This window comes from Zingiber officinale, chromosome 1A (genome assembly GCF_018446385.1).
Source record: "Zingiber officinale cultivar Zhangliang chromosome 1A, Zo_v1.1, whole genome shotgun sequence".
Classification (NCBI taxonomy): Eukaryota; Viridiplantae; Streptophyta; class Magnoliopsida; order Zingiberales; family Zingiberaceae; genus Zingiber; species Zingiber officinale.
The window spans coordinates 10,674,404-10,700,273 of record NC_055987.1 but is presented as its reverse complement, the minus strand read 5'-3'; the positions used below and the strand labels follow the sequence as shown (position 1 = coordinate 10,700,273).

The 25,870-nt window shown below is 39.7% G+C and overlaps 4 protein-coding genes across 6 annotated transcripts; all 4 read right to left on the bottom strand.

Annotated features, from left to right (window-relative positions):
• Positions 1–3,138: 3,138 nt before the first annotated feature.
• On the bottom strand, positions 3,139–4,520 carry LOC122018193. Of its 2 annotated transcripts, none has more exons than XM_042575766.1 (5): positions 4,260–4,520; positions 4,029–4,142; positions 3,698–3,956; positions 3,563–3,610; positions 3,139–3,455 (listed from the first exon to the last, which is right to left on the bottom strand). In XM_042575766.1, exons 1-5 carry the CDS (start codon positions 4,455–4,457, stop codon positions 3,388–3,390), a joined length of 687 nt encoding a protein of 228 aa, XP_042431700.1. In that variant the 5' UTR covers positions 4,458–4,520; the 3' UTR covers positions 3,139–3,387. The 2 variants fall into 2 exon arrangements, with proteins under 2 accessions (XP_042431700.1, XP_042431699.1); XM_042575765.1 differs by having other exon boundaries at positions 3,139–3,458; positions 4,260–4,517.
• A 1,520-nt stretch (positions 4,521–6,040) lies between these two features.
• On the bottom strand, positions 6,041–11,809 carry LOC122018167 (ultraviolet-B receptor UVR8-like). 2 transcript variants are annotated; one of them, XM_042575764.1, is made up of 11 exons: positions 11,401–11,809; positions 10,679–10,752; positions 10,347–10,431; positions 10,028–10,156; positions 9,704–9,928; positions 9,319–9,552; positions 9,006–9,049; positions 7,485–7,667; positions 7,134–7,224; positions 6,796–6,828; positions 6,041–6,701 (listed from the first exon to the last, which is right to left on the bottom strand). In XM_042575764.1, the coding sequence occupies exons 1-11, from the start codon at positions 11,666–11,668 to the stop codon at positions 6,679–6,681; spliced, it is 1,389 nt and encodes a 462-aa protein (XP_042431698.1). In that variant the 5' UTR covers positions 11,669–11,809; the 3' UTR covers positions 6,041–6,678. The 2 variants fall into 2 exon arrangements, with proteins under 2 accessions (XP_042431698.1, XP_042431697.1); XM_042575763.1 differs by having other exon boundaries at positions 6,796–6,839; positions 11,401–11,807.
• Positions 11,810–21,737: 9,928 nt separating this feature from the next.
• LOC122018135 (probable protein phosphatase 2C 24) lies at positions 21,738–23,557 on the bottom strand. The gene is made up of 4 exons (XM_042575761.1): positions 22,994–23,557; positions 22,574–22,903; positions 22,376–22,481; positions 21,738–22,286 (listed from the first exon to the last, which is right to left on the bottom strand). Exons 1-4 carry the CDS (start codon positions 23,432–23,434, stop codon positions 21,904–21,906), a joined length of 1,260 nt encoding a protein of 419 aa, XP_042431695.1. The 5' UTR covers positions 23,435–23,557; the 3' UTR covers positions 21,738–21,903.
• A 601-nt stretch (positions 23,558–24,158) lies between these two features.
• Positions 24,159–25,584, bottom strand: LOC122018151 (tropinone reductase homolog At5g06060-like). Its single transcript, XM_042575762.1, has 5 exons — positions 25,302–25,584; positions 25,021–25,228; positions 24,725–24,941; positions 24,545–24,651; positions 24,159–24,446 (listed from the first exon to the last, which is right to left on the bottom strand). The coding sequence occupies exons 1-5, from the start codon at positions 25,400–25,402 to the stop codon at positions 24,270–24,272; spliced, it is 810 nt and encodes a 269-aa protein (XP_042431696.1). The 5' UTR covers positions 25,403–25,584; the 3' UTR covers positions 24,159–24,269.
• Between the last annotated feature and the right edge of the window lie 286 nt (positions 25,585–25,870).

Sequence of the window (25,870 nt, the reverse complement as noted above, 5' to 3'; positions counted from 1 at the left end):
TTGAATCGACCATTTTCAAAACCGAGCAGCCGCTGGAGTGGGGCCCTCCGAGTAAGAAGAAGGCACGTATTTTAATTCGATGGATGAAGTGAGAGTTGCAGTGGATCCGCAGGCAGTCTGTTTCCCAAATAAACTTCCAAACAATAATAGAAAATTTTAAATATTAATTTACTGCAATTGGTTAAGCCAGGTCTGTCTAGTTGACCTGAACTATTATTTGAATTTATTGAACTACACGTCAGTATTATTTGGAGGCTTTATAAGGTTTAAAATACGATAATTTATCAAATGACGCATTTAGAAATTTTAATTGATAAAAAATATATTATTTTATTATTTATCAAAGAATATATTTTTTTCTAGTGAATACTTTTTTATCCTTTTAATAAATTTAATTTTTTTTTATCATTTTTCTTTTCTTCCTCATCACTTTCTTATCTCCTCTCTCATCTCTCCTATACATATTGCTTCTTTTATTTTTTCCTTTCCTTTCATTCCTCTTTTTAATTTGCATGCATACATAGCATAGGCCTTAAGATTTAATTAATTTTTTGATAATATTTTAATACATTTAGAGAAGCTAAAATAAACAATGAATAGTAATTTGAACGCCTTGTAATTTCAGAAATACACAAGAATTGAAATAAGTACAATCAGAGCTCTCTAGGTCCATAAGTGGATTTTGACCGAAATTCACTCCTAGAGAGCTCCGATTGTACCCATTTCAGTTCCTATGGACTCCTGATAATGCAAGGAGTTCAAATATGTTATTCATTATTTATTTTGACTTTTAAAAAATATTAAAATATAAGAAGAAAAAAATCAGCATAAAACATCCACGTTAGACCTGATATGAATCATATCAAGCTTAACATGGGCCTGATATGATTCATATCAGGCCTAACGTGGAGGTTTTTTGCTGATTCTTTCTTCTTATATTTTAACACCTTCTAAAAGTCGAAATAAACAATGAATAACATATTTGAACTTCTTGCAATATCAGAAATCCATAGGAACTGAAATGGGTACAATCGGAGCTCTCTAAGTTCATCAGTGGATTTCGATCAAAACCCACTGATTGACCTAGAGAACTCCGATTACACCCATTTCAGTTTCTATGGATTTCTGATATAACAAGGAATTCAAATATGCTATCCATTTATTTATTTTGACTTTTAAAAGATGTTAAGATATAAGAAGAAAGAATAAAAAAAAACCTCTACGTTAGGTCTGATATAATTCATATCAGGTCTAACGTGGAGGTTTCATATCAGACCTAACGTAGAGATTTTTTGTTAATTCTTTCTTCTTATATTTTAACACATTCTAAAAGTCAAAATAAACAATGGATAACATATTTAAACTCCTTGTAACATCAAGAATCCATAGAAACTGAAATCAGTATAATCGAAACTCTCTAAGTCTGTAAGGACCGAAAAGTAGCTAGAGGGGGGGTGAATAGCTCGTCGCGTTCGCTCGTTGCTCGGCGTTGCTTGTTCCTTCAAAGATGTGCAGCGGAAATATAAAGAAACAATCACACAACGCTAACACGGTTGGTTTACTTGGTATCCACCTCACAAGAGGTGACTAATCCAAGGATCCACACCAACACACACACCCTCCACTAAATAAAACTCTCCTTTAAGGTAACTACCAAGGGCGGAGAAGCCCTACAAGACTCAATATAAGAAGAGAGGGAAAGGATACAAGAAATACAAGCTTACAAGCTTACAATGAGTATAAACCCTAACCCTAGCTTCTCTTCTTGGCTTTGATCCGCCTCTTGACTTGGAGAACTTCCAAGATCCTTCAAGAACTGGCGATATGAGCTTTGTGAGTGCTGTGGAGGAGCTGGCGAGAGATCTGAAGTGAATCGGTGAAGTTCTACTGAAGGAATCGCACGCCAACAGCTATAAACGACGCCAACGGTCGAATCCCAATCGATTGGATTGCTCCCAATCGATCGGGGAGGCTTTGGATCGATCCACGGATCGATCCAGAGCTTATCGCGCTAACTAAGGGTTCCTGGCTGACATCAGGCGTCCCAATCGATCCACCGATCGATTGGGACATCTGATCGATCCACGGATCGATCCGAGGCTCTGCTCTAGGAAGCTCGGATCGATCCACCGATCGATCCAACACTTGGTTTTGCCCAAACCAAGTTCCAAGCCTCTCAAACCAACATCCGGTCAACCTCGACTGTTGGTACATCATGCCTAGTGTCACCCTTTACCTGCTAGGACTTCCCACCAAGTGTCGGTCAATCCTTTGACCCACTTGGACTTTTCTATTCATGCCAAGTATCCGGTCACCTTCGACCTACTTGGACTTCCATCAGATGTCTGGTCAATCCCTTTGACCTATCTGTATTTCCTCGTGCCAAGTATCCAATCAATCCTTTGACCTACTTGGACTTCCCAACACCAGATGTCCGATCATCCTTGATCCATCTGGATTTTCCCTTGCCTGGCTTCACTCACCAGGACTTTCACCTAGCTTCACTCACTAGGGTTTTCCATCTGCCTAGCTTCACTCACTAGGGCTTTCCATCTGCGTATCCGGTCAATCTTGACCTACTTGACTCTTCTTCAATCAATTTCTTATTGTCAAACATCTAAACTCAAACCAAGACTCAGCTTGGTCACCCAGGTCAACCTTGACCTGAGGGATGTTGCACCAACAAAGTCGTCAATAGATTTTGACCGAAATCTACTGATGGACCTAGAGAGCTCTAATAATATTTATTTCAATTTCTGTGAATTTCTAAAATTATAAGGAATTCAAATTTACTATTCATGATTTATTTTAATTTCTCTAAATGTATTAAAATATTATAAAAAAATTAATTAAATTTTAAATATCGTTGGACTGATATAATTTGTATATCAGACATATACTATACATGCAAATAAAATAGAGGAAAGAAAGGAAAAGAAAAATAAAAGAATCTCATACATAGGAGAATGAGAGAGAGACAAGGAAAAAAATAAAAAATAAAAAATAAAAAAAAATAAATTTATCAGAAAGATAAAATGAAAAATGCATTTGAAAAAATATGTCCTCTGATAAATATCAAAATAACAAAACACACATCTATTGGTCAATTAAAATTTCTAAGTGCACTATTTGGTAAACTATCGCATAAAATATTACCTTTTATTAAGTGGATAAATATAAAATTTTATTATTGGAGTTCATGAACCTTTTTTACCCGCACCACCGTCGCTAGCCGACAGAACACTCTCCGGCGATATGGCGATTTACATCAACTGAACATTAAAAAGAAAAAGAAAGGGAAAAGCATAAACAAATAATATCTTTTCTTTCCGCAAAATTTAGAACAGCTGCACTGCTTGAACTGCTATTGTCTGAAGAGAGACGAAGTCAGTACGTCCACTCTTTGGGAAGTTCAGTCTCCTGCGCTGCGACTGGCGCATCTGCTGCTGCTGCTGCTGCTGTGGGGAGAAAGAAAGAACAAAAAAAGGGGAAATTTCCTGTTTATAAAGAGGATCGATAAAACGTTGAAATTAACACAATTTTTTATCGGTGGAATTGTTACCGTTTAAGCTCAGATTCAGAGTTGAAGCTTGACGCTTTTTGTAATGAACTACATCCGTGGAAGAAGCTGTGAGTTTCAAGAGGCAGCGAGAATGTTTAAGGTGAATGGTAACTAGAAGGGTGGCGGCGAACTCACTGGACTTCTTCCTTGGCACGAATTTGGCGGCGGCGACTCGGGGGAGGAAAACGCCGGTGCCAACGGACTCCTTGCGGGAGGTGCCGAGGAGCATCGCCCGCCGGTGATGCGGCAGTGGCGGAGGTGGCTTTAGCAGAGGCGGCCACGCGGAAGGCGGCAGATCTAAGGGGCAGCCATTTCCACGTCCGCAACCTCTGTTTTTGCTCTGCCTCGAATTGGAGTTCTGATTCATCGATTGGAGTCGCTTCAGGTGCTGAAACTGGCAGAAGAGTAAACGCGTCACAGACAAGAACGGCGAGAACAAGCAAAGATCGTCCGAACTGAGACTGACATTAGCCGCTTGCAGTTGCTGGCGTGCCGAAGCCGGATCGAAAAAGCATTTGAGATCGTGTAACGCCGAAGAAGCCTCCTTCGTCGAACCGAGAATCCCGCGTTCCAGGTAACCCTAACAAATCATCGTAGTCGAAGGATCGGCCCGTTGGGAAAGAAAAAAAAAATGAACTCCAGAAACAAGAACCAAATCAATCCCGAAATAATCGCCGACGAGCTCGCGATTTCTTACCTCGGCCTTCTCCGGCATCTCCTGGTCGACCTCGGCGTCGTCCAGGAGGAGGTGGCGAGCCATGCGCCGCGTGAGCACCGCCAAGCGATGCTCGTCCTCCTGCCGCGGGTGGGGGTCGCAGGGTTCCTCGCCGGAAACGAGAAAGAGGTGGCGGCGGAGGAAATGGGACAAGGAGGGAAGGAAGAGGTCTTGGGCCATAGCGCCGCACTCAAAGTGCTCGATGAGTGGCCTCAGTGAAATAGAGAAGGGACGATGTGAAAGAAAAAGGCTCGGATTTTGCGGGCTGCAGAAGGAACAATTATGCGGCCACTCCTCGCCACGTAATAATAAATAATAAAATAATAATTTAATAAAAAAAGAATTTGTGAATGGCAATTTACCGTATTTTTAATTGCTTAAAATAAATTTAGATGCTATTCCGTAAACCACAAGTAAGTCGATTATTAGTTGGAAAAATAAATGTTGTTTAAATTGGAAGGGAAAGAATAGATATTTTTTTAGACCTTTTTACTTAATTTTAGCCGACCATAGAGAAGTGATAACTTTGTACTACCAAAATTGTAAGTTTACTAATATTAGTTTAGTTTTATGGTAAGTAAATTAAATTTATAGGTGTAGTTAGCCAAAAATAAATGTCAATAATACCAAATCGATCAGATCAAATCAAATCGGTCAAATCATACAGCAAAAGATATGGTTGGGCATAAAAATGTACTGTCAGGCATAATTGCCCATTAGCTTTGCTTCAATCTCAAGCTCTCCTTAAAGTTATCACCATTTTTTTTAAAATTATAGTTCATAAGAAATCATCGCTTTCTTTTGACTTATTGGATAGAATTAACAATTTTTTTTTGATTTTGTTTAATCACAAGTTGAACGCTCAAGCTCTGCAACTAGTTTGGGTAATTCCAAGGAAAAGAAAATGTACGAATTTATGAATGAGGAATATGTTTTCATCACTTGGTTGGTTTTAACTTTTTCTTTCTTATGATATTATACAAGCAACAGATTTGTGAATTGTAAATTTCTTTTAAGTATTCTAACAAAATAGATAAAGTTTTTCTTTTTCCTTATAATTTAGCTAAACTTATTCATGAGCTATTTAAAGATTTTGAATATTTCCATCTTAATTCTGAAGGAAGACACGAGCCAAAGCTAAGCATATGTTAAAAGGTCAACGGTGTCACTCGTATGTCTAGATGAAGAGAATCCTTCACGCTAAATGCTTCTCGAACCGTTGACCATACGCTCCACTAAGGCCACATTATTGCCATGTTTCACTCCCTTCCATTTAAAAACAAATCTATTTATTTATATATATCTGGAAAAAAAATTAAAAAAGGGCCGTGGCTTAATATTAAAATTATTATTTTATGATAAAAAATCATGAACGAATTCTGAAAACAACTATTTTAAAAAGGTAGAGTAATATTGCATATAATGATTCTTCCCTATGACCGTATCAAATTAACAAGTAGAAAAAGGTTCCAAGAACTTTAAGAACCAAGCACATTCACGATAAGCTTAGTAATAATAAAAATTATAACTAATAATCTCAATGAGTGATGAGCAATGCACAAGATCACCTTTAACCTTCAGATGAGGGCTTGCTTTTAGAATGAAACTAGGCTGGTTTTCCTGCTCATAAATGTTAACATCATTTTCATGTCTTGAAGGCCAGAATGGCGTGATCACTAACCTGTATTAGTAATGTACAAGAGTGACATTGTGGCTGTCAGAATTGAGATCGGATCCTTTTGTCTATTTTTTGTGGATCAGAGAATGATCCATAATATAATTGCAGTTGGATTGTAGCCATGATTGATTGTGATTCCTCTCTGGACTCACCTTCCCATCCAATTATAGTTTGGATTGGGATGGAAGACAGAAAGCCACCCCGCTCGGCACATGAGAGTCTGGTCATCTACCCACTGATCTAAACCATAACCAAGATGAGAAGGTGAATCCAAGAAAGGATCGTAACCAACTACATCCAAATCGCAGCCACAATTATATTGTGGATCATCCCCTGGTCCATAAAAAATGGACCTGAGGATCCTTGTCGCCGGAATCATACAAAGAATGATTCACATGCAAAAGCTTATGCCTATTTCACCAGTATATATATACATAGAAATGTTATATTGCACATCCCATGCACGCACTGAGCGCACCTGCCCACGCGGGAAGCCTCTCAATCGCGCACGCTAGGTGCAGCATAACACTGCTCTATATATACATATGCATATAGTTGAAAACCTACTGATTCTAACAAAATTGTGAATGATAATAGACATGTCGACGTCTTAATAACAAGCATCATGTAGGAGACTCGGCAAAAACCAAGGTATGCCACCACCCACAAGAAACGTTTTTTGGCCTGTGGCTTCCGAGTGGAACCAATGCTGGGGTGTTTCGGTCAATCGCATCCCCTAAACCGAGCTGAGCAAAGATTTAAAAAATATATATATATTAGCTGAAATGAAAAAGCTAAAGTTCGAGGACAATAAGATTTTTTTTTAGTAGACAATGATACCTGGCCATATTTGTTCCATCCCCAGCAAAAAACCTGCTCATCCTCTGCAATACAAATATGTAGTCATGTTCCAGGTACATATAAATATTTTTGTTTCAGAAATGGGTGAAACTATATCTAAAAAGTGGCCTATACGTTAAGAAAAACAAGAATGCAATTTCATTTTTTGGACAATATAAGAAATAGAACGGGCTCTTCAACCATATTTAAGCCAGCTAACAGTACACATTGAAAATAGACTACCAGGCAGCTCACTGCAAAGTGAAAATACACCTTCTGGATAGAGTTTGGCAACTAAAACTGAACTTGCATAATTGGATGAATTCAGAATATTTTACCTGTCATCATGGCGCTATGGCGTGCTCCGCAAGAGACTACTTTAGCATTCTTGTTTTCTAGGCATGGATGATCCAATAGTTTTGGAAGAGTCTGCAACCACAAGTATGCCGAAGGGGTAACTGTCAAGTCACTGGAAGTTGCACCTATGCAGTAACATCTTGATACATACTACCAGATTGATGCCGCTTTGATTGAAACATAAAATAGCATGCAGGCAAAGTTTCACAAATGATTTAAGTTTTCTTCTACTTCCTAGAAAGTATTCTGTGCAGTCTTGAAATGTAACAACTCCATCATTTCGCAAAGAATGTCCAAGTAATTTAAGATTTCGTGGCAATGAAAATAATCACCTCTGCTAGATCAGAACCAGTTCCTAACTGCCCAAACTGATTTCCCCCAAAGGTGTATACGGCACCATCAATAGATGTGCACACAGTGTGCCACAAGCCAGCAGCAATTCCTTGAATTTCGACACCCAGAAGAGATGAAACACAAGTTGGATTCAGTTCATCCTCCGTACTTCCTTGTCCACACTGAACAAAAATAAAATAAGGGAAAGAAAAGATAAGTTAGTATTTCAGATAAAAACGTAGAAATAAGGCAAACTCCCATGTTAAAATGGACATCATCTTCAATAGTAAAATATGTTTGTCTTTTTCTACAATCCACACTATTTTTTTTAAAGAAACATATTTTTATGCCATCATCCTAAAAAACATTTAACATTTGGAAGTGAATGATATTGACAGCGAAGGGAAATATCCAGATTGATTAAAGAGCAAGGTACATGAATAAAAGAACGACCACATTCCAAACCAATCATTACTAGTTTCTCTACTCAATTATCAGAAAATAAAAAGTATGTTACTCACACATTAAACATGCTCTGATGAATGAGAGCATATGGTTCTCAAACTTAATCTGAGACGATGAATAAGTACAAAACAAGAAATTATGATGTGCCATTCACATACTTAGTTTGATATGCTCTCCAGTGGCATATAAACTAGAGGAAAGTGATATTAACTCTAAAAGATTCAATATTAAATGGAAGCGCAAAACTAATTATGTATAGCCATAAAGTTTGATCACGCAATTATATCAGCTGAAGAGTATCAACATTGTGTTGCAAGAAATGCATGCTAAGAATGCTCAAGCTCCTAACAAGTATGACAAGGCATTTGCTATCTTCCTAACATCTGGTTGCCTATCTCAACATGACCACATTCGCATGCACGGACACGGTGAACCAGAAGTATCCAAGGATTGATGTTAAACTAGCCATTCCATCTAAATTTGTCAAGACATATTAGAAGAATGAACCACATAATTAACTCCAGCATCAAGATTGTTTGAAGTTTGAGGATTATGTAGTTAGGCATAAAAACAAGAAAACAATAGAAATAGTGTTGACGTGGATTACAGTCATGCATCATTTCAAATTTCTCTGGTAGCTATCCCAAAGTTAAAACCAATTTGATAATTTTGATGATTGCCGGAAAATATTATAATCTATAACTATTAATGTTTGTTCATCTATTAAGGGCTTCTCTAACTTTAGCCCTCAAATTCCCATTCAAGAATGAAGGCACTCTGACAAGTAAAAGGGATGGTAGAAACAGGTTTAGAGCAATTTCTCTGTTTTCTTTATCATCTAAACCAAGTACAATGTTCAGCTTTCAGTATTATAAAATAATTTCAGTCACACCTTAAACCTTCAATAAACCTAAGTTTGCAAATATAACACATGCTTACCTCCTCATTTTCTCTTTACTTAGAGATGTTTCAAATACAGGCACATAGATGACAAGGAAGATAATATTAAAATGATGATCATAATTGGAGTATGAATTGTTAAAAGTGTTTCTGACCTGGCCATAAAGCCCCCAGCCAAAAGTAAGTAACACTCCTGTATCTGCAAGTACACAATACAAGTTTGGAATGAAATATAAATCAGTTAATTAACGTCGCGCTAAAACATAGAGGTAAGTATTAGAACATTAAATTGTATTATACATAAATTTTGTCTCCATATGTTTTAAATAAAGACTATTTCTAAATCAATTAATTTCTTTTAATTAGATATATTACTTTAACTAAATTGAAAGACAACAATTAAAAAATAAACAAAAATGCAGTTGACAACAAAACTGAGGCACAGAGAAATATGAAATAGTTACAGACCTGTAACTGCAGCACTGTGTCGACCACCACAAGCAATGGTCGTGACAGAGCTCCCTATGATTTTATAAGACTGGCCATCTTGATTCCCCTTCATAGCAATGGATGATCGTTCTTTACTGAAAGAAGTTGATTCTAAACAAGGTACAGGATGAGGAGAAGACACATTTCGTATACGACTACCCAAACCAAGTTGTCCTTCTCCTCCATATCCCCATCCCCACACTTGACCCGCATCTGAACTTTGAAGCCATAATGCATTAGCATCAATTACTCCTATAATCTTGAAGCATACTAAGTAGTAATATAAAAGCAAAGAAACCAGCAGATAATTTATTGCATAGAATAAATGGGTACCTATATGTATCAAGCAAGCAAATGGATGTACCTGATAATGCTAGTGTATGCCGTCCACCAGTAGCAACAATTGAGATATGTACTCCCACATTGAGAATTACAAGACATGGAGGCGCTGAAAGAGCTTCATCCCCTGATGATGAACTTTCTGGTCCTACTTTAACTGAATTTATTCTTCTTCTCTTAGTATTCTCATCACCAACCCTACTATCAAAACCAGATCCACTAGTTCTTGACCCCTGGGACCTAGGGCTTGCTGTTATGAGCAAACCAGAAACAGAATTTTAAAGAGTATTAAATTAAAGAGGATCATTATGTACTAGAATCATAATAGGCACGACATCCAAATTATCACCTTGATCGCTCAGGAATCCACCATGTTTTTCCTCCTTTTCTGATGTCCCTCCAGGAAATGATTGGTCTCTCATAATCCTCCCAGTTGGGACACACTCTTTCCATCCCCAAGTATAGACATCTCCTTGAGCTGGCCTAAGAAGGAGAAATTTGAGTTTCCAAAAGCTCAATTGTAGTTACATTCATTAGATTACCCATCAACTATGTATAAATTGTTTAAGATAATATTTTTATTTTTATTTTCTTCTTTTTCTTATGGTGACGTAATCTAATAATAGATGCGCTAGGATTTATTTATAAACTTCAGACAACCATAGCACCTGTGACTGCTACGCAATGAGCCCATCCAGCAGCTGCCTTGACTATGGGCACCTCAGTTGGGAGGTCAAATACTTCAGGAGTCTCCTAATGAAAGCCAAACATATGAGGATCATCCATCCAAAAGGTCAACTTGAAACAAAAAAAAAACAGAAAATGAGCGAGAGAAAAAAAAATGATAAACCCAATTAGCCCCGAGGTGACCACAGAAAATGAGAGAGAGAGAGAGAACTGAGAGAATGGCGGTTCAAAGCATTCAAATAACACAAATACCTCATGAGAGAGAGAAAACTGAGAGAATGGCGGTTCAAAGCATTCAAATAACATTAAATACCTCATGCTTTCCTGATGTAACATAACTTTGCCCCATATCATCAGTCGAACCCCATGTAAAAAGCTTGCCAAACTCTGATGCAAAAAAGAAGCAAGCATTGTTCGAGTCAATAATCAGTAAACATTCAACTCTAGTAGTGACGTCTGAAAAGATAACATGCCTAAGAAATATTACCTCGTCAGACTACAAGTATGTAACAGGATCTGCTTCCGACAAAAATGTCTATGCATAATCTAGGAAACAGAACAAATCAAGGTTCACGAGAACTGATTATTTAACTATGGCATTATCATGCTTAGCCATTCACATGCTACGACTTAATTTGTGCCTTTTGTTTAGCTTGAAAAAATGCCCTTCATTGACAATTCAATTACGCTCAGTATTTTAGAAGTTTTAATTCCAGCCACCAGAAATTAGATCCAATATTAACCACACAAAAAACAAGCTATTTGTAACGCTATAGACACAACTGATACTCTTTTTTTTAATGAATAGGAAAAAAAACTGCGAGAAAAACTACATAATCACTTCAACACACTCAACGTCGGACTAGATTGAAGAAAGAGACCAACAAGATGAATGACAAAGCTGAAGAAAAGAAAACGAACCAGAGCACATAATCAAAAGCGCTCTTTTTTAATAGGAGAGACGAAAGGCACTGAAGGTGCCAAAAGAGACAGAAGAGAAAGGAAAAAAAAAAGAAGTAGAACAAGTGTCAATACCTGAGATGACCAAGGCGAAACCGCATCCACCGCCGCTGACGTCTTTCCAGCAGTCTCCGGCTTGCGAGTCCGGCATTCGGACGGCCACCGGTTGAAGCAGCGGCGATCTCTGAGGCGACGCACCTGGGAGATAACCCCACATCAGCACCGTCTTCTCACTCGCCCTCTCCTCCTCCTTCACCTCCACCACCATCGCCTCCCTCCCGTCTTCCTCCATCTCCTCCTCCCCTCCTCTTCCTCCTCCTCTCCCTTCCTCACCACCATTCATCCCCCTCTTCCCTTTAAGTCCCAACCCGCCAATCCGCGCCACCAAATCGATCTCCCCACTTCCTCTTCTCAGCTTCCTCTTCACCTCTCGATCGCCTGACGTCGACCTCGAGCTCCGCTCACAAAAGCAGAAGTAGACTCGGAGCAACTTCCACTAATGAAATGAAAGGGGGGGCTAGCGGAGCCCTAATACTACGCCGAATCAATTCGTGCATAACGGGAGAGCCACGTCGGATCCGGCGGAGCGTTCCTGGCCACGAGTGGCGAGAAAGGTCTTAGGAGCCCACGCGGCGGCGGTAGCGGCCAGCTTGCTTACACGTGGCAGAGGATCACCCCTCCGTCTCCGGCAGGCATGGAAGTGGGGCTTGGAAGGTTCGAGAAGAAACGGGGGCAGTTAAGGGAAAGAGAGCAAAATTCCTCGTATAGGTGATGGCAACGTACGTGAGCGGTCGACTTGGACTTGTAACAGCGATAGGCCGGGGTTACGGGTGGGGAGTATGCGCGTGTTGTCGCTCCGCCGAAGGAATTGCAGAGCGAGAATTACAAGGCATCTTGGATTAGATCAGCAGAGGACGCTGTTGGTAAGCCTGGTGATCCTTTAGCTGGGACCGCGTGCGCTGTTGATTTGTCCCATCACGCTTGAATTTGTCCCACCACGCTGCAGCTGGAACACAAATCCCAGCTTCTCACTTAGCATTAAAAAATAATATAAAAAACAGTGATTGATCAAAAGAACCTTGAAGTTGTGAAATTTATCAAGCACGTAACTTTCAGATTTCTAAAAAAAAAAAATATTTGTTATTTTAAGTAATGATACGCAGAGAATGAGAAATACAAATTACTCAGAAATTATGTGGAAATAAATAAATAAATATATATATATATATATAAATTATTATCATTCGAATCTAATCTAAAAAAAATAATCACTTTCTCGAACCTAACCTAAAGAGAATCGTCGTTTTCCCTTCTCCTCCACTCATGGCTACAGGACCTCCTCCGTAGGCGCACGAAACAGAGAAGCAAAGCCGCTTCTCCCTTCTCCTCCACGGGCGATGAAACAAAGAAGCAATGTTGCAAAGCTATTCTACCCCACCGCTTCTCCCTTCTTCTCCACCTAGCCACTTCTCCCTTCTCCTCCCCGGGCGCATGAAGCAGAGAAGCGACGCCGCAAAACTCCTCCACCTTGCCGCTTCTCCCTTCTCCTCCACCCCACGGCCGCGGGAACTCCACAAGTGCACAAAGTAGAGAAGCAATGCCACGAAGCTCGACCTAAGCTCTAAAACTCCTCCACCAACAAAACTTCCATGGTAATTCTGTTTTTATGATATTGAAATGGGAATATGAGATGATTGACTTAGGTTTTGAACTTAATGTAACTCATATCACTAATGTTAAATTTTTGTATGAAATGGGATGCACAATAAGCACATAATATACTTGATGAGACTCATATCATTAATGTTGGCAAACAACGATTGTCAACTAAATATGTTTGTTATGTTCTCATCTGTAGTTTTTATTTCTAATAATTTTCTTAAACATTTCTTTGTGCTATTGTTTTTTTTATGTTTGTCAATAACTGTTTTGTTTAAATTTAGATTGTAAAATTGTTATAGAGCAAGAACTATTAATTAAGGATGATGTGCAAGTGTTGGGTGATTCTTCAAGCTCAATTGCAATTGATACTCTACAAGTTGGGATGTATTATTCATTTGAAGAAGTTCATGATTTTTACAAATCCTATATGTAAAGTCTTGGTTTTGGTATTTCAAAGTTGGGTTCCAAAAAAAAAAGATGATGGTTAGATGAAGTATTTTTATTTCGGATGCTCTAAAATTGGTAAGACGATCGTTCCTAGAGTGAAAAAAAATTCTTTTTATCCTAGACCTTGTAGCAAAATGGATTGTAAAGTAAAGATAAATATTACAATTCAGAATGACGAATTATGTGTCATTACTAGTATTCAACTAGACCACAATCATGCATTAAGCCTAAGGAAGTCAAGATATTTTAGATGTAATAGAGTATTAGATTCCCAGCCTAAGATGAAATTAGAGTTGAATGATCGAGCGGGAATAACTTTGAGTAAAAGTTTTCAATCATTTGTTGTTTGAGCTGGTGGTTATGAAAATTTACCATTTGATGATAGAAACTGTAGAAATTATGTAGCTAAAGCACGGAGATTAAGGCTTGAGAATGGTGATATAGAAACCTTGAATAATTACTTTTGTCCTATGTAAAGTAGAAATTCAAATTTCTTTTATGTGATTGACATAGATGAAGATTCTCGTATAAAAAATATATTTTGGGCTAATGCAAGATGTAGGGATGCATGTGATTCTTTTTCTGATGTCATTGCATTTCATACTACATATCTTACCAATAGTTATGATATGTCATTTGCTCAGTTTATTGAAGTAAATCATCATGGTGAATCCATATTACTTGGTTGTGGTTTGATATCTAAAGAAGATACAGAAACTTTCATTTGGTTATTTAAATTATGATTGACACATATGAGAGGACGGGCTCCACAAGCTATTATTTTGGTTCAATGCAAAGATGGTTGGCACATATGAGAGGGTGAACTCCATGAGCTATTATTTCAATTCAATGCAAAGCGATGAAATTGTAATTCTTGAGGGATTTCCAGACTCTCATCACCGTTTATGTCTTTGATATATTATGAAAAAACTTCCAGCAAAGTTTAGTAGTCATGCCAACTATAAGTTAATAAAGAGAAACTTGAAGAATATTGTTTACAATTCTTTGACATCTAAAGAATGTGATATTAACTAGAAAAAATTGATCGAAGAATTTAGCATGGAGAAAAATGGTTGGTTGAATTCTTTATATGAAATTCATCATAAGTAGATACCTATGTATGTGAAAGATAATTTTTGGATAGGGATGTTGACAAGTCAAAGAAGTGAGAGTATAAATGTATTTTTTGATAATTATATTAATTCAAAAACAACTTTGAGGTAGTTTGTTGAACAATATGACAATACTTTAAAAAGCAAGATCGAAAAGGAAGATAATTTTGATTTTACGTCTTTCAATTCAATTATTTCGATCATCAGCGACAATCCAATTGAAAAGCAGTTTCAAAGTGTTTGTACTAACAAGATATTCAAGTTATTTCAAGATGAACTGCGAGGTTTGATGTTTTGTAACACTTCATTTGTGAAGCAAGAAGGGTCAACACTCTTTTTTGAGGTGATGAAAACTGTATATGGAAAAGAGGGGGCAACTCCAAAAGATATTTTCTTTTGGGTACAATATAGTGAGTTACAATATCAAATTAAGTGTTTGTGTCGTCTCTTTGAGTTTCATGGAATTATATGTAAACATTTGATGTCTATTCTGATCAAAAGAAATGTCACTATAATTCCAGAAACTTATATTTTGGAATGATGGCGCAAATGCATTAAACATGGATATCAAGGAATCACCAATATTCATGATGACTCTTGTCATCATATAGAGGAAAGACGAAGATATCATAATCTTCAACCATTGTTATAGGAAGTGGAGCAACTTGGGTCAAAAAATGATAAGAGGAGATTCGTTTTAATTGGGATATTGAAAGAAGCCAAAAAAAGGTTTATAGATATCAATATTGATGATTCATTGGATGGTTATCAAGATATCAACATAATACATGATGAATCAAGAAATGAGAGTAAAAAGTTTCACAGTCCACTCAAAGTAAGGTCTTGTGGACATCCATCTACGAAAAGAAAATAATAAAAAATTGAATAAATTGAGAAAAGGGTGAAGGCAAAGTCTTGGAAAAAGATTTGGTTTATATATTTTGTGCAATTTGGTACTTTGGTGTTATATTTTGGTGATAATTATTCTTACTTTTGTTATTTGTTAACATTGAACATAAGTACAACTGTCTTTAAGGTTCTATAGTTGATAGAAAATAAGATGAGTTATCAAACATTGAACAAATTGATAAATTTCAAGGTTTGATTGCAGATTCTTCATTTATTGTATTTCTAGGATTTTTTTTTTTAAATCTAAGCAGTGCTTCTTTTCTTACAGGGAGTCGAAGATTATTCAGGTTGGACAAAGAACTGTTGGTTCCTAATGATGTTGTTTAGGTACCATTGTCAATCATCATTTGTTCTCTTAAGCTCGAACCAAATGTAGTTTAGTTGATGTTCTTGACTGGAATGCGAATTATGAATGGAGATGAAGTGTTCTAGGAAGGCAAAACCGAAAGGATGGTTTTGAGATTAATGATTATCCATAATCAGGTGTCAATGATCGCCATACTCTCAACTAGAGTAAAACTATTCTCAGTTCGATTAAGAGTTAAAATGCTGCTACATAAACTATAGAAGATTGTAATGCAATTATGTTTAGAGTAACAGAGTTGTTCAACTTCCTAGTAAGTAGTAACTATGCAATTTGTTGATGCAATTATGAAAATCACAGACAAATGTATATGCGTTACTGGAATGTGTTATTTTGTTATTGAAATGTGTTACTGGAATATGTTAATTTAAACTTTTAAATTATGTGTTACTAGAATATGTTAGTTTGTTATTAAACTTCAAACACTTTGTTCCTTTACCCTGCTGACTCCATTGTCTATTAGTTTGTTACTAGAATGTGTTATCTTGCAATGAATAAAAGTTATCCTACCTTAAATGAACAGTTTTTACTAATTCGTCAACCCTAAGTTAGTATTGATTTCTAAAAAATGGTTATTTTCCCCTGATCATAAGTCATTCAATATCATACACTATTCATCTCTACCACTTCAATCTTATTCTCGTCTGACTTCAATCTTATCAAGTCTTTTAGCATCACATACATATGACTATACACACAAAGTAGCACATAGATGTAGAATCCAAATGTGTATTTATCATTCATCTCCTTGTAAAGCAAGGTGTCAAGATGCATAAAACTCTGTACCGATTCATGTATTCATAGAATCACAATCAGAATATCTCTTACATGATGTCATAAGATGATTCATGTATTTATGGAATTACAATTCAGATATCAAATGTAACTCATCACCAAAACTTTACAAATTCAATTTCTCCATTGCATTTTGAAAGCTACTAAGAAAAAACTCATGGGACATAAAAGGATATGCAAGTGAACAACCAAGAATAACTGAGAAGGTACATTAAAACCCCAAAAATATCTTTCATTACTTCAACAATTATTTGCTTATAGCAAATTACATCAACCACCTCAAAATCATCACAATCCAAATAAATACAACTACAACAATAACAACTCTAAACTGTTGGTACAGGTTGCACGGATAATCAAGTTTTGATTTATGACAAATAGATTAAAGTTAAATGTATTATTTGTCCAACCTTTCTACCAAGTGTGCAAGGCTTGATTGGTCTGGAGGACCTAACACTAGGCTAAAATTCAGCTAGATCTGCGGGATTAGATAGCTAGTGCGAAATCCAGATAAGTCCACGGGACCCGATATCTAGTGAGAAGTTCGGTTAGGTCCGCGAGATCTGACAACTGGCCAAAATCCAGTTGGGTCCGCGGGACCTAACAATTGGCGGGAAGACCTGGTGGGTTAAAAACAAAGTCAAGCAACTGCAGTTGGTAAGTGGAGGTAAGCATCTGGAGGAGAGATCTAATGAGAACGCATTCCTGGTTGAGGGAACTATAGGCGTCGATCCAACTTAGGTCCATTTGAAAAACCTACGCTTAGATCTTTACTAAATCCTAGTCTCGAGGAGACAAGATTTAATTACTACTACTATCGAATTTTTAATATACTAACTCTATTTTGCAGGATAATTTTTATGTCTGAACTAACTCTTTTTTGCAAGAAAGTAAAGACTGAAAAAGAGAGTCCGGGTGCCCGGAGGGGATCCGAGCACCCGGGATCCAGGCATCCGGGATCCTAGCGCCTGGACAGCTTAGCCCACAGGTACCTGGCCATGCACCCCGAGCGGTTCGAGCTTCTAGAGTTGGTCCAGGCACCACGACCACAAAAGTTACCCAGAAGCTGAGTTGGAGCATGACGACTAGCCGAACACAATTCAATGGTCCAGGCGCTCGGAGGAGACCCGGATGCCCGAAAGTGGATAAACTTGAAATATCAAGTTTCGACGAGAGTTCGCCACGTTAGTACATTCTAGGCGCCCAGGAGAGACTCCAAGCGCCCAAAATAGGCCTGTATAAAGGTCTTCGATCAACAACTTCATAATATCATCTACTACAAGCTTCATTCTTGTGTGTTATTCCGAAAAGGCTCCGACGACAGTGAAAAGCTTCTCCAAAGTTCAAAGAACAAAAGATTTCAATTTTTCTTTCTATTTGTCGGTAACAATTATTTCAATTCTTGTACTCAATACTTATAACACATTATTCGAACTGATAGTGATTGTCCAACGAAAGTGATTGATGATTGTAGGCCTTGAAGTAGGAGTCGTCACAGGATTCGAACTAAGTAAAACTTGACTTTGTTAGCGTTGTTCTTTAATTGTTTTTTTATTCCGCTACGTAACTAGTTTTAATTTGCAATTTTCAACGAATGTTATTCACCCCCCCTTCTCCCCTTCTAGTGTCTCTATGATCCAACATAAACTTCCTATTTAGTGAACATATTTCATCACTCAACTTCAAATAACAGAGTTGTTCACATCCTCTAGAAGACCATTGCAATCAACTGCACCCTCGTAACTATTAGATTTCTTCAATTCACTAATCTCCGTATATAATTTTTTGTTATCCCTCTTCAAATCATTAATAATTGTCTTAGTTCTCTCTAACAATTCTAAATTGTGCCATAAAAAGAAATTACATCCCCTTTTCTAAATTGCGAATAATAATGAAAACCCAATAGTTAAAAAATATATAAGAGATCTCAACATATAAATATAGTTGATTTTGAAACAATTTTATATAAGGAAAACTTAATTTAAATTTTGGATATGAAAAAATCATCTTTCTGGGTTGGTTTCCTTCCATGATGTCCAAAGAGTAACTCTTATCCTACAATAACATAATATATAGGGAGTTTCATCTTGTTCATTATTCATGTGTCTTCTTCGAGTGAAAGATGTTGCTGATGAAGAGCTAACTGCCATGAATATTTGTTCCTTTGTCTTGTATTTTTTCATATCAATTTGTCCTCAGTTTTATACAATTCAAGTAAGCACAACACATATCCTCATTTCAATATCAATTGGGGAAATCTAAATAAAAACAAACTCGTACAGACCCCTTCTCTGGCTTTAGGGTTCAGTCGTGGAGTAAATGGCCTTCATGTAGCTGATATAATTGGGTGATGGAGCTTCACTGGAGGAGGAGGTTCGTTGGCGGAGGAGCTTTGCTGGTGGAGGAGCTTTAGGGCTTAGGCTGTGGAGGAGCTTCGCGTGTTCATGTGCCACACGCACAACGTGGCCAGGCACACGCTGCACAACATCATCTGCACGAGCACAGAGAAGATAGAGAGCTACCTAGAGACGGTACGAGAGAAGCTGAGTTGTGATGTCCGTGTCTTCCATAGAAACAACGACGAGCTCCTCCCTATTGTTTGAGGCTTCGCTAGAGGAGCTTCGCAATGTCGCTTCGCTGGTGGGGAAATCCTTCGCGGCTTTAGGGTTTGGATGGTCGTGGAAAGCTTTGACGGATCTTTGCTTCGTGCGCCTGTGGAGGAGGTCCTAAGGTCGTGGGTGGAGGAGAAGGGAGAAGCGATGATTCTCTTTAGGTTAGGTTCGGGTGATAATGATTTATATATATTTTCTATTTTTTTTTTATTTCCGCATGGGATACGCTTACTGTCCCTGAGTAATTTGTGCTTCTCATTCCCTTTGCCTATCATTTATCTTATTATTTATTTTATCCCTTCCACTAATTACGGACTACATTAAAATAATAGTGTTGGGTTTTTTTTAAAAAAAATATCACTGTTGATACGGTGATAAAGATAGGTCCCTCGAAAAGAGGGTCAAAGTTGGAAGGACCAGCTGATGTGGAAGTCAAAGTCGCAAGGTCGGATGGACCTAGAGTTGCTAAATATGCAAGGTTGGCTGAGCGGGCCTCACAACGTAGGTCAGACGTGAAGGGTCGGCCAGACCACCCAAACAGTGATCGTTCGCAACTCACAGATGGAATTTGGAACTAACTACTAATTTACCCGATCTACCGTCCTAGCCAATCAGGCCTAAGGTCCGATCGAGCATAGGTCGATCAGGCACAGTGCGTCTCTTGGACAACATGAAGGGCTGAGTGAAGAACAAGTCGATTGTTGCGTTCTAGAAAGCCGAGCTGGCAAGCTCCCGACCGAGTGGCCGCCAATTGGCCTATAGCAGAACTTAGATACCTATCATATTGTACTCTTTTAGAAATTTGTGCTAGAAAGAATAAAGAATATTCCGCCAGCAAATTGTCATTGTATGCAACATTTGATGGTGAGAAGGAAATTTTTAATGATAAACTTTGTTCCATCTTCAATTAATTTTCATTCATCAATTTGGAATTCTGACTCTTTTTTTGTTTGGTTAAGGTAGTGAAATGAGTTTTTGACTAGTTATCCATTCCAAAATTGCTGCTTTTCTATTGTTTATGCTAGTATATGTATGCATTTTGTGAGAATTTTTACCTAATGATATAATAGTAAATTCAATGTATTTTTTTGCCCTTATTATTATTGAAAAATGAAAAAAAAAAAAAATTATGGGCACAGTTATCTTTTATAAGATTTCTCATATCCGACTTTGATCCAGAGAGATTAAATATTATTTTTTAAATACAGGTGGACAAAATACTGCAGGATAGAAAATACGGGAGGCTAAAGATATTCTATCCTTCCATAAATTACCAAAAATAAAAATAAAAATCTTTGACTTTGATTTGGCAAAAGACCCATAAAATTATTCCGAATGCCCTACATGATCAGTCTCATAGTTATTTGTAAAAAAAATCAGGAAACTAAACAAGTAATCATATGAAAAGATATTTCTTTCGATATTATCGTAAATTGATTCTTACTTAACTTGACAATTCTACCATGTGGTGATCGACTCAGCCAAACCTAGGGGTTAAAAATCGTTGGCTTTAAAAAAAATGATAAACTAGGTAACACCAAATCTAAACGATCGATCCTGATCTATAAAAATTTTCTACCAGTTGTTAGGATAAATCAGGAAGTATTCACGGTAGATGAAGCCCAGTATATTATGATTGAGTGCTCCATTTGAAAAATAATCCTTACAGATATACTATAACTAAATGACAATTTAATACTCTTTCACTACACCACTACACCATAGTCTAGGGGGAAAAAAATAGTTGGCTTTGATTGTGATCCTTCATTCTGACGACTCTTTATAACTGCCCACATTATTATGAGGGAATACATCAGAAATCAAAACTAGCTCCTTGATCTTTATCAATATTTGACATTTACGTAATTCTGTAAATCTGTCATATGTCAACTCGGTTATGCGCCTATGCTAAGGCTGTAAACGAATCGAGCTGATTCACGAGTTTTTCGAGCCAGCTCGAAAAATATTCGATTCGCATTCAAATTTATCGAATTCGAGCCGAACTCGAACATCTTCGAACTTTTTTTCGAGCCGAACTCGAGTCTAAATTATATTATTCAACTCGTTCGCGAGCCGCTCGCGAGTCTTAATATTTATTAATATAAATTAAATATATATTAAATAAATAAATTTCAAGTCTTTCGAACCTATTTTCGAACAATAATTTGAATAATTCGCGAACATGTTCGAATATTTCGAGCCGAACTCGATCCCTAATTCGAACCGAACTCGAACTAGACATTTTAAATTTTTCGAACTTCAAATCAAGCTCAAACTCAAATATACCTATTTCGAACCGAATTCGAGCCATATATTTTTCTATATATTCGATTCGTTTGCACCCGTTGTCTATGCCCTCGGTTTGAAAAGAAAAAAAAAACATGGACTTTTACTGGATATTCTTTATCTGTAAACCAAGTAAAATGGCCTTCGGAGTAGGGAAGTTTCCATGACGGTCGCCCAATTGAAGTAGTTGTTTTTTTTTTTCCTTCCAATTTCTTATTTTCAAAATTTCGGGTATTTTTATTGCATTAACTGAATAATAGGATAGGATGACGAATTTTTTTACGTAACTTTCCTATTTCCTTCTGCCCAATTTCATCCCCTGATTGAACCCTAACAAAAAAAAAGCTTCAGGTTGCGAATTTGCGGCACGGCAGTAGAATCATGGTAGTAGCTATTGGGAGTTCGCCGTCGTCTCCCTCTTCCGCTTGTTTCTAAGATCGACGACGACTACGCTGATATTGTCGGCGCTCTGCCTCGCCAAGGCCAGCTTCGTCAGCAGCAACGCCGCATCCGAGCACGCCGCGTCGACGCCGCAGCGATCGTCCAGTTCTTCGCCGTCGTCCTCACTTCGGCTCGCGGTGTCCGTCTCTGCGGCTTCGCCACGGACGCCGCCGCCGCCATTAAGGCACATCCTCGCGATGTTGCAGGCAGTCTCGTTGCTCAACACGTCCCACAGCCCATCGCTCGCCAGTATCAGGCACTCATCGCCGTCATCACGCTCCGTCACCGTCACCTCCGGGTCTGGGATCACGAACGGCTTCAAGCAGTTGTCTCCTGCTCCATCACGATCGATTAGCTTACGCTTATCAAACATAAAATCCATCCAATTCAGGAGGACTAAAAGGGTGAGACGCTGAGCTTACCTATAGCTCGAGACATGGCAAGCACACCGAACACCCTGGCGCCATCCCAATAGATAACCCGACCCCCGGCCGCTTCAATCCGCAGGAGTTCGTCTTCTCGGTCAGGCTGCCGAATTTGTACCAAATACTCATCAGTTCGTATCACAATTCTGTGCCAGATTATGTATAAAAGAACCAATTTTTGTTTTATATATATACCTTGTGATCGAAGGAGAGCGGAATGGGAACGCCGTTGCGACAGAGAACGGCGCGCGAGTCGCCGCAGTTGGCGACGACGATGTGAGTGCGGCTAACAATGGCGACCACGGCAGTGGATCCCACATGGTCCGACTTAGGCGGCTGAAGCTCGCACCGGCAGCCAGGGCTCGGGCGTACGCCGTCCCCGTTAGCTGTCTCCGCATCCATCCGAGCGAAGCTCCTCTCAATTGTCCCCTTCCATACCGTATGCGGTAGGGCATTATTCAGCCCCAGCGCCATGACATCCTCCGCCACAAATTCATGCATCCGATCCCTGCATAGCGTGGCCACCTGCGAAACGCGGAGGAAAAGAAGGTCGTCAGCTGTGAGGAAAGAATTTTGGAGGAGAGGACCTGGGAGAAAGCATGTGCAGTGTCTCACATGAGAGCAACCATGGCCATCAAAGACTCCGAAAAAGTGGTGCTTTCCCAGGGTCAGATCGTCTCGCCGGAGGAAATCAGGACGAACAGAGACCGCATCTTCCATCTCTCGCCTCCTCCCGCAGAACTCCGATATCCCATACCTAGGACACCTATCTGACTTTTCCGATTCCTCCGGCGACGCTACTGGAGGAGTCTCGATATTTCCGCCGGTCATCGACTCGGAATTCTCCTCGCGCTCTGCATCGGCGTCGCCGGTTTCATCCACCCTGCGCCGCTTCCTACTGGTTTCTATCTCATCCAAGTTAAGAGCTTCTGTACCAGAAGCGAACTTGCGCCTCTCCATCCGCCGCCCAATCGCCGCCAGCGGTCCAGACTCGCACGAAGCCATCGCCGAGGCCTCCGCGCCACAGCTCACAGCGCCATGGAAGATCTCAGCCATCAAGTATTCACTCGCACGGAGCCGTCGAGCAACAACCGATCCCCTTTTCTTCGATCCCTTTCGGTTTCGAATTTGTGGAAGACAGAAGAGGGAGGACGCGAGTCTGTGTCCTAGGCATGGAGTTCACATATATACCCAAACTCGCACCCTGCATTTGAGAAGCCAACGAGAGGGCCCCATCGGTCCCATCTAGCCATGCCGCGGTGACGGGTCTAGCTGTCGTGTACGAAACCCGTGGATCGCGGTTGCAGGGGCCGGCTTCTTTCTTTTCCCACCGATTCGAGTGAATCTCGACCGTCGATCCCGCCTCTCCCGCATCCTCTCCGGGACGCGTGGTAAGATGCGAACACGTGGTCCACTACCGCCAAAAGGCGAAACATGTTTTTTGTCAATGATGACGCGGACGGTCTAATCGACCGGTCCGAACTTACCCAAATTCTCGATCGTAAGGTGCGTGAGGTGGCTACGTGGCATCGCCGCCTTCGCCTTGCACGACTTTGTTCAGTTTCATCACATGTAATTTTTAATTCAAATAATAAAATGAGACGGCGATGCGGCCACAGTCGGTGGATTGTCCGGGCGACGCGTGTCGAGAATGGCGTGGCCTCGAGTCATCCCATGTCGCCTTTGGTTTTCTGTCCGATCAACTAATTTCTTAATTAGTTGAAAGGGAACCAGTCATGTTCTATTTTTAATCTCTTAATTTTTTATTGTGGAATTCCACTTAAAAAGGAAACCAGTCCAATTCCTTTAAGCTCATCTTTATATATAAGACTTTATTTAGATAGGAGTTACAATCACTTTTGTAGCTAGGTCTCCACATATATCTTAAGACTCAAAGGTTACCGTTGATCGATTTGCCTCCGTCGATGAAGATGACTTGGCCGGTGATGTATCGGGAAGCAGGGAGGCAAAGAAAGGCCACCAGCTGCGCCACCTCTTCCGACTCACCCACGCGGCCCAGCGGAATTCGATACGTTTCCTTCGCCTTGAACTCCGGCATCGCCAGTAGCTGCAACGACATGCGTGTACCAATTACTTAATTCGAGTCAAGCATTTCGATCGATCGATCGAGTCGATCGCACCGAGATGATCAATTACATTAATTACCGGCTCTAGGAGTGGCGTCCTGATCGAACCAGGTGAGACGCAGTTGGTTCGGATGTTGTCCTTCGCCCATTCGCAGGCCAAGTTCCTCGTCAGCTGGTTCACCGCCGCTGAATTAATCGCGCAAACATTGAATTAATTAATTTATTTATTTATTTATTAACTGTCGATCGTGATCATCACCTTTGGTGGTGCCGTAGATGGAGAGGTTGTCGATGCCGAGCGAGCCGGCGAGCGAGGAGTTGTTGACGACGGCGCCGCCGCCGGACGCCTTGAGAAGGGGGTAGGCGAGCTGAGACAGGTGGAAGGTAGAGTCGACGTTGGTGCTCATCATGAACTTGTACTCCTCGGGCGTTATCAGTGCCATGGGCTTAACAAACCCCGTGCCGGCGTTGTTAACCTGCACGAAGCATGTTAACAACGTAACGATCGCACGCACATAATCGAACGACTCGATATATTCGCGTAGATGCACTCACGAGGATATCGAGTTTGCCACCGAACACGGAGCTCACTTCCGCCATGAGCTTCTCCCTGTCCTCCGGCGACGAGACGTCGCACGTGGATCCAGTCACCTTGAACCCCTTCGCCTCCCACCGGCGCAGGCACTCGAGGAGATCCGCTTCCTGGCGCGCGCAGGTGTGCACGGTCGCGCCGAACTTGCACAGCTCTTCGACGATGGCGTAGCTTCACTCACGCGGCATGCAGAAATTAATTAAGGAGGAGGAAATATAATTGGCGTGGTTTCTAGAAGTTTTACCCAATTCCCTTAGTGCCGCCGGTGACCACCGCTCGTTTCCCGGCGAGCGACCACTGGGCGTCGCTGAAGGCCAAGGCGTTCCCGTTATTATTAATCGCCATGGATACACGATCGAGCTAGCTCGAGTTAGACACTCGGGACTTGAACGATGTTGCTTTGGGTGTGTAATTAACAGGGGATTCGTATGGGTATTTAAGGATCGCGGGGGGCGAATAGGACGACAAAGTTGGGCGGTTGAGGTCGGGCATCGTCGCCGTCGACCTCGCGCGCGCGGTAGATGAAGAACGAGTAGTGAATAGCAACTGATCGGGAAATTTAATTTTTTTCCAGAAAATTTCCACGAAAAATCGACAGGCAAACTTATCCTGTGATGTTTACGAGTCAAAAAATCTACAACAAATTAAAACAATTTTTTTATAATCCAGTTATTTGGCCAATTAATCTCCACAAAAATTGTGGATATTTTTTATTCGTATGAAAGACAATTCGATCTGCGCCGACGACCCAAAGAGTTTTAAATACGAAATAATTTCGAAAACTAAATAGCCGAAAAAAAAACCCCTGCTTAA

Coding starts and splice junctions, on each gene's coding strand:
- LOC122018193 (XM_042575765.1), bottom strand. CDS start 4,457: ATGGCCCAAGACCTCTTCCTTCCCTCCTTGTCCCATTTCCTCCGCCGC. Junction 4,143..4,259: donor AGATGCCGGAGAAGGCCGAG/GTAAGAAATCGC, acceptor ATGATTTGTTAG/GGTTACCTGGAACGCGGGAT. Junction 3,611..3,697: donor CGTGCCAAGGAAGAAGTCCA/GTGAGTTCGCCG, acceptor CCACGGATGTAG/TTCATTACAAAAAGCGTCAA.
- LOC122018167 (XM_042575763.1), bottom strand. CDS start 11,668: ATGAATGGTGGTGAGGAAGGGAGAGGAGGAGGAAGAGGAGGGGAGGAG. Junction 10,432..10,678: donor TTACATCAGGAAAGCATGAG/GTATTTAATGTT, acceptor GGCTTTCATTAG/GAGACTCCTGAAGTATTTGA. Junction 9,929..10,027: donor TGGATTCCTGAGCGATCAAG/GTGATAATTTGG, acceptor TGCTCATAACAG/CAAGCCCTAGGTCCCAGGGG.
- LOC122018135 (XM_042575761.1), bottom strand. CDS start 23,434: ATGGCTGAGATCTTCCATGGCGCTGTGAGCTGTGGCGCGGAGGCCTCG. Junction 22,904..22,993: donor ATGGCCATGGTTGCTCTCAT/GTGAGACACTGC, acceptor CGCGTTTCGCAG/GTGGCCACGCTATGCAGGGA. Junction 22,287..22,375: donor TGCCATGTCTCGAGCTATAG/GTAAGCTCAGCG, acceptor GTGATGGAGCAG/GAGACAACTGCTTGAAGCCG.
- LOC122018151 (XM_042575762.1), bottom strand. CDS start 25,402: ATGGCGATTAATAATAACGGGAACGCCTTGGCCTTCAGCGACGCCCAG. Junction 25,229..25,301: donor GGCGGCACTAAGGGAATTGG/GTAAAACTTCTA, acceptor GCGTGAGTGAAG/CTACGCCATCGTCGAAGAGC. Junction 24,652..24,724: donor CATCTACGGCACCACCAAAG/GTGATGATCACG, acceptor CGATTAATTCAG/CGGCGGTGAACCAGCTGACG.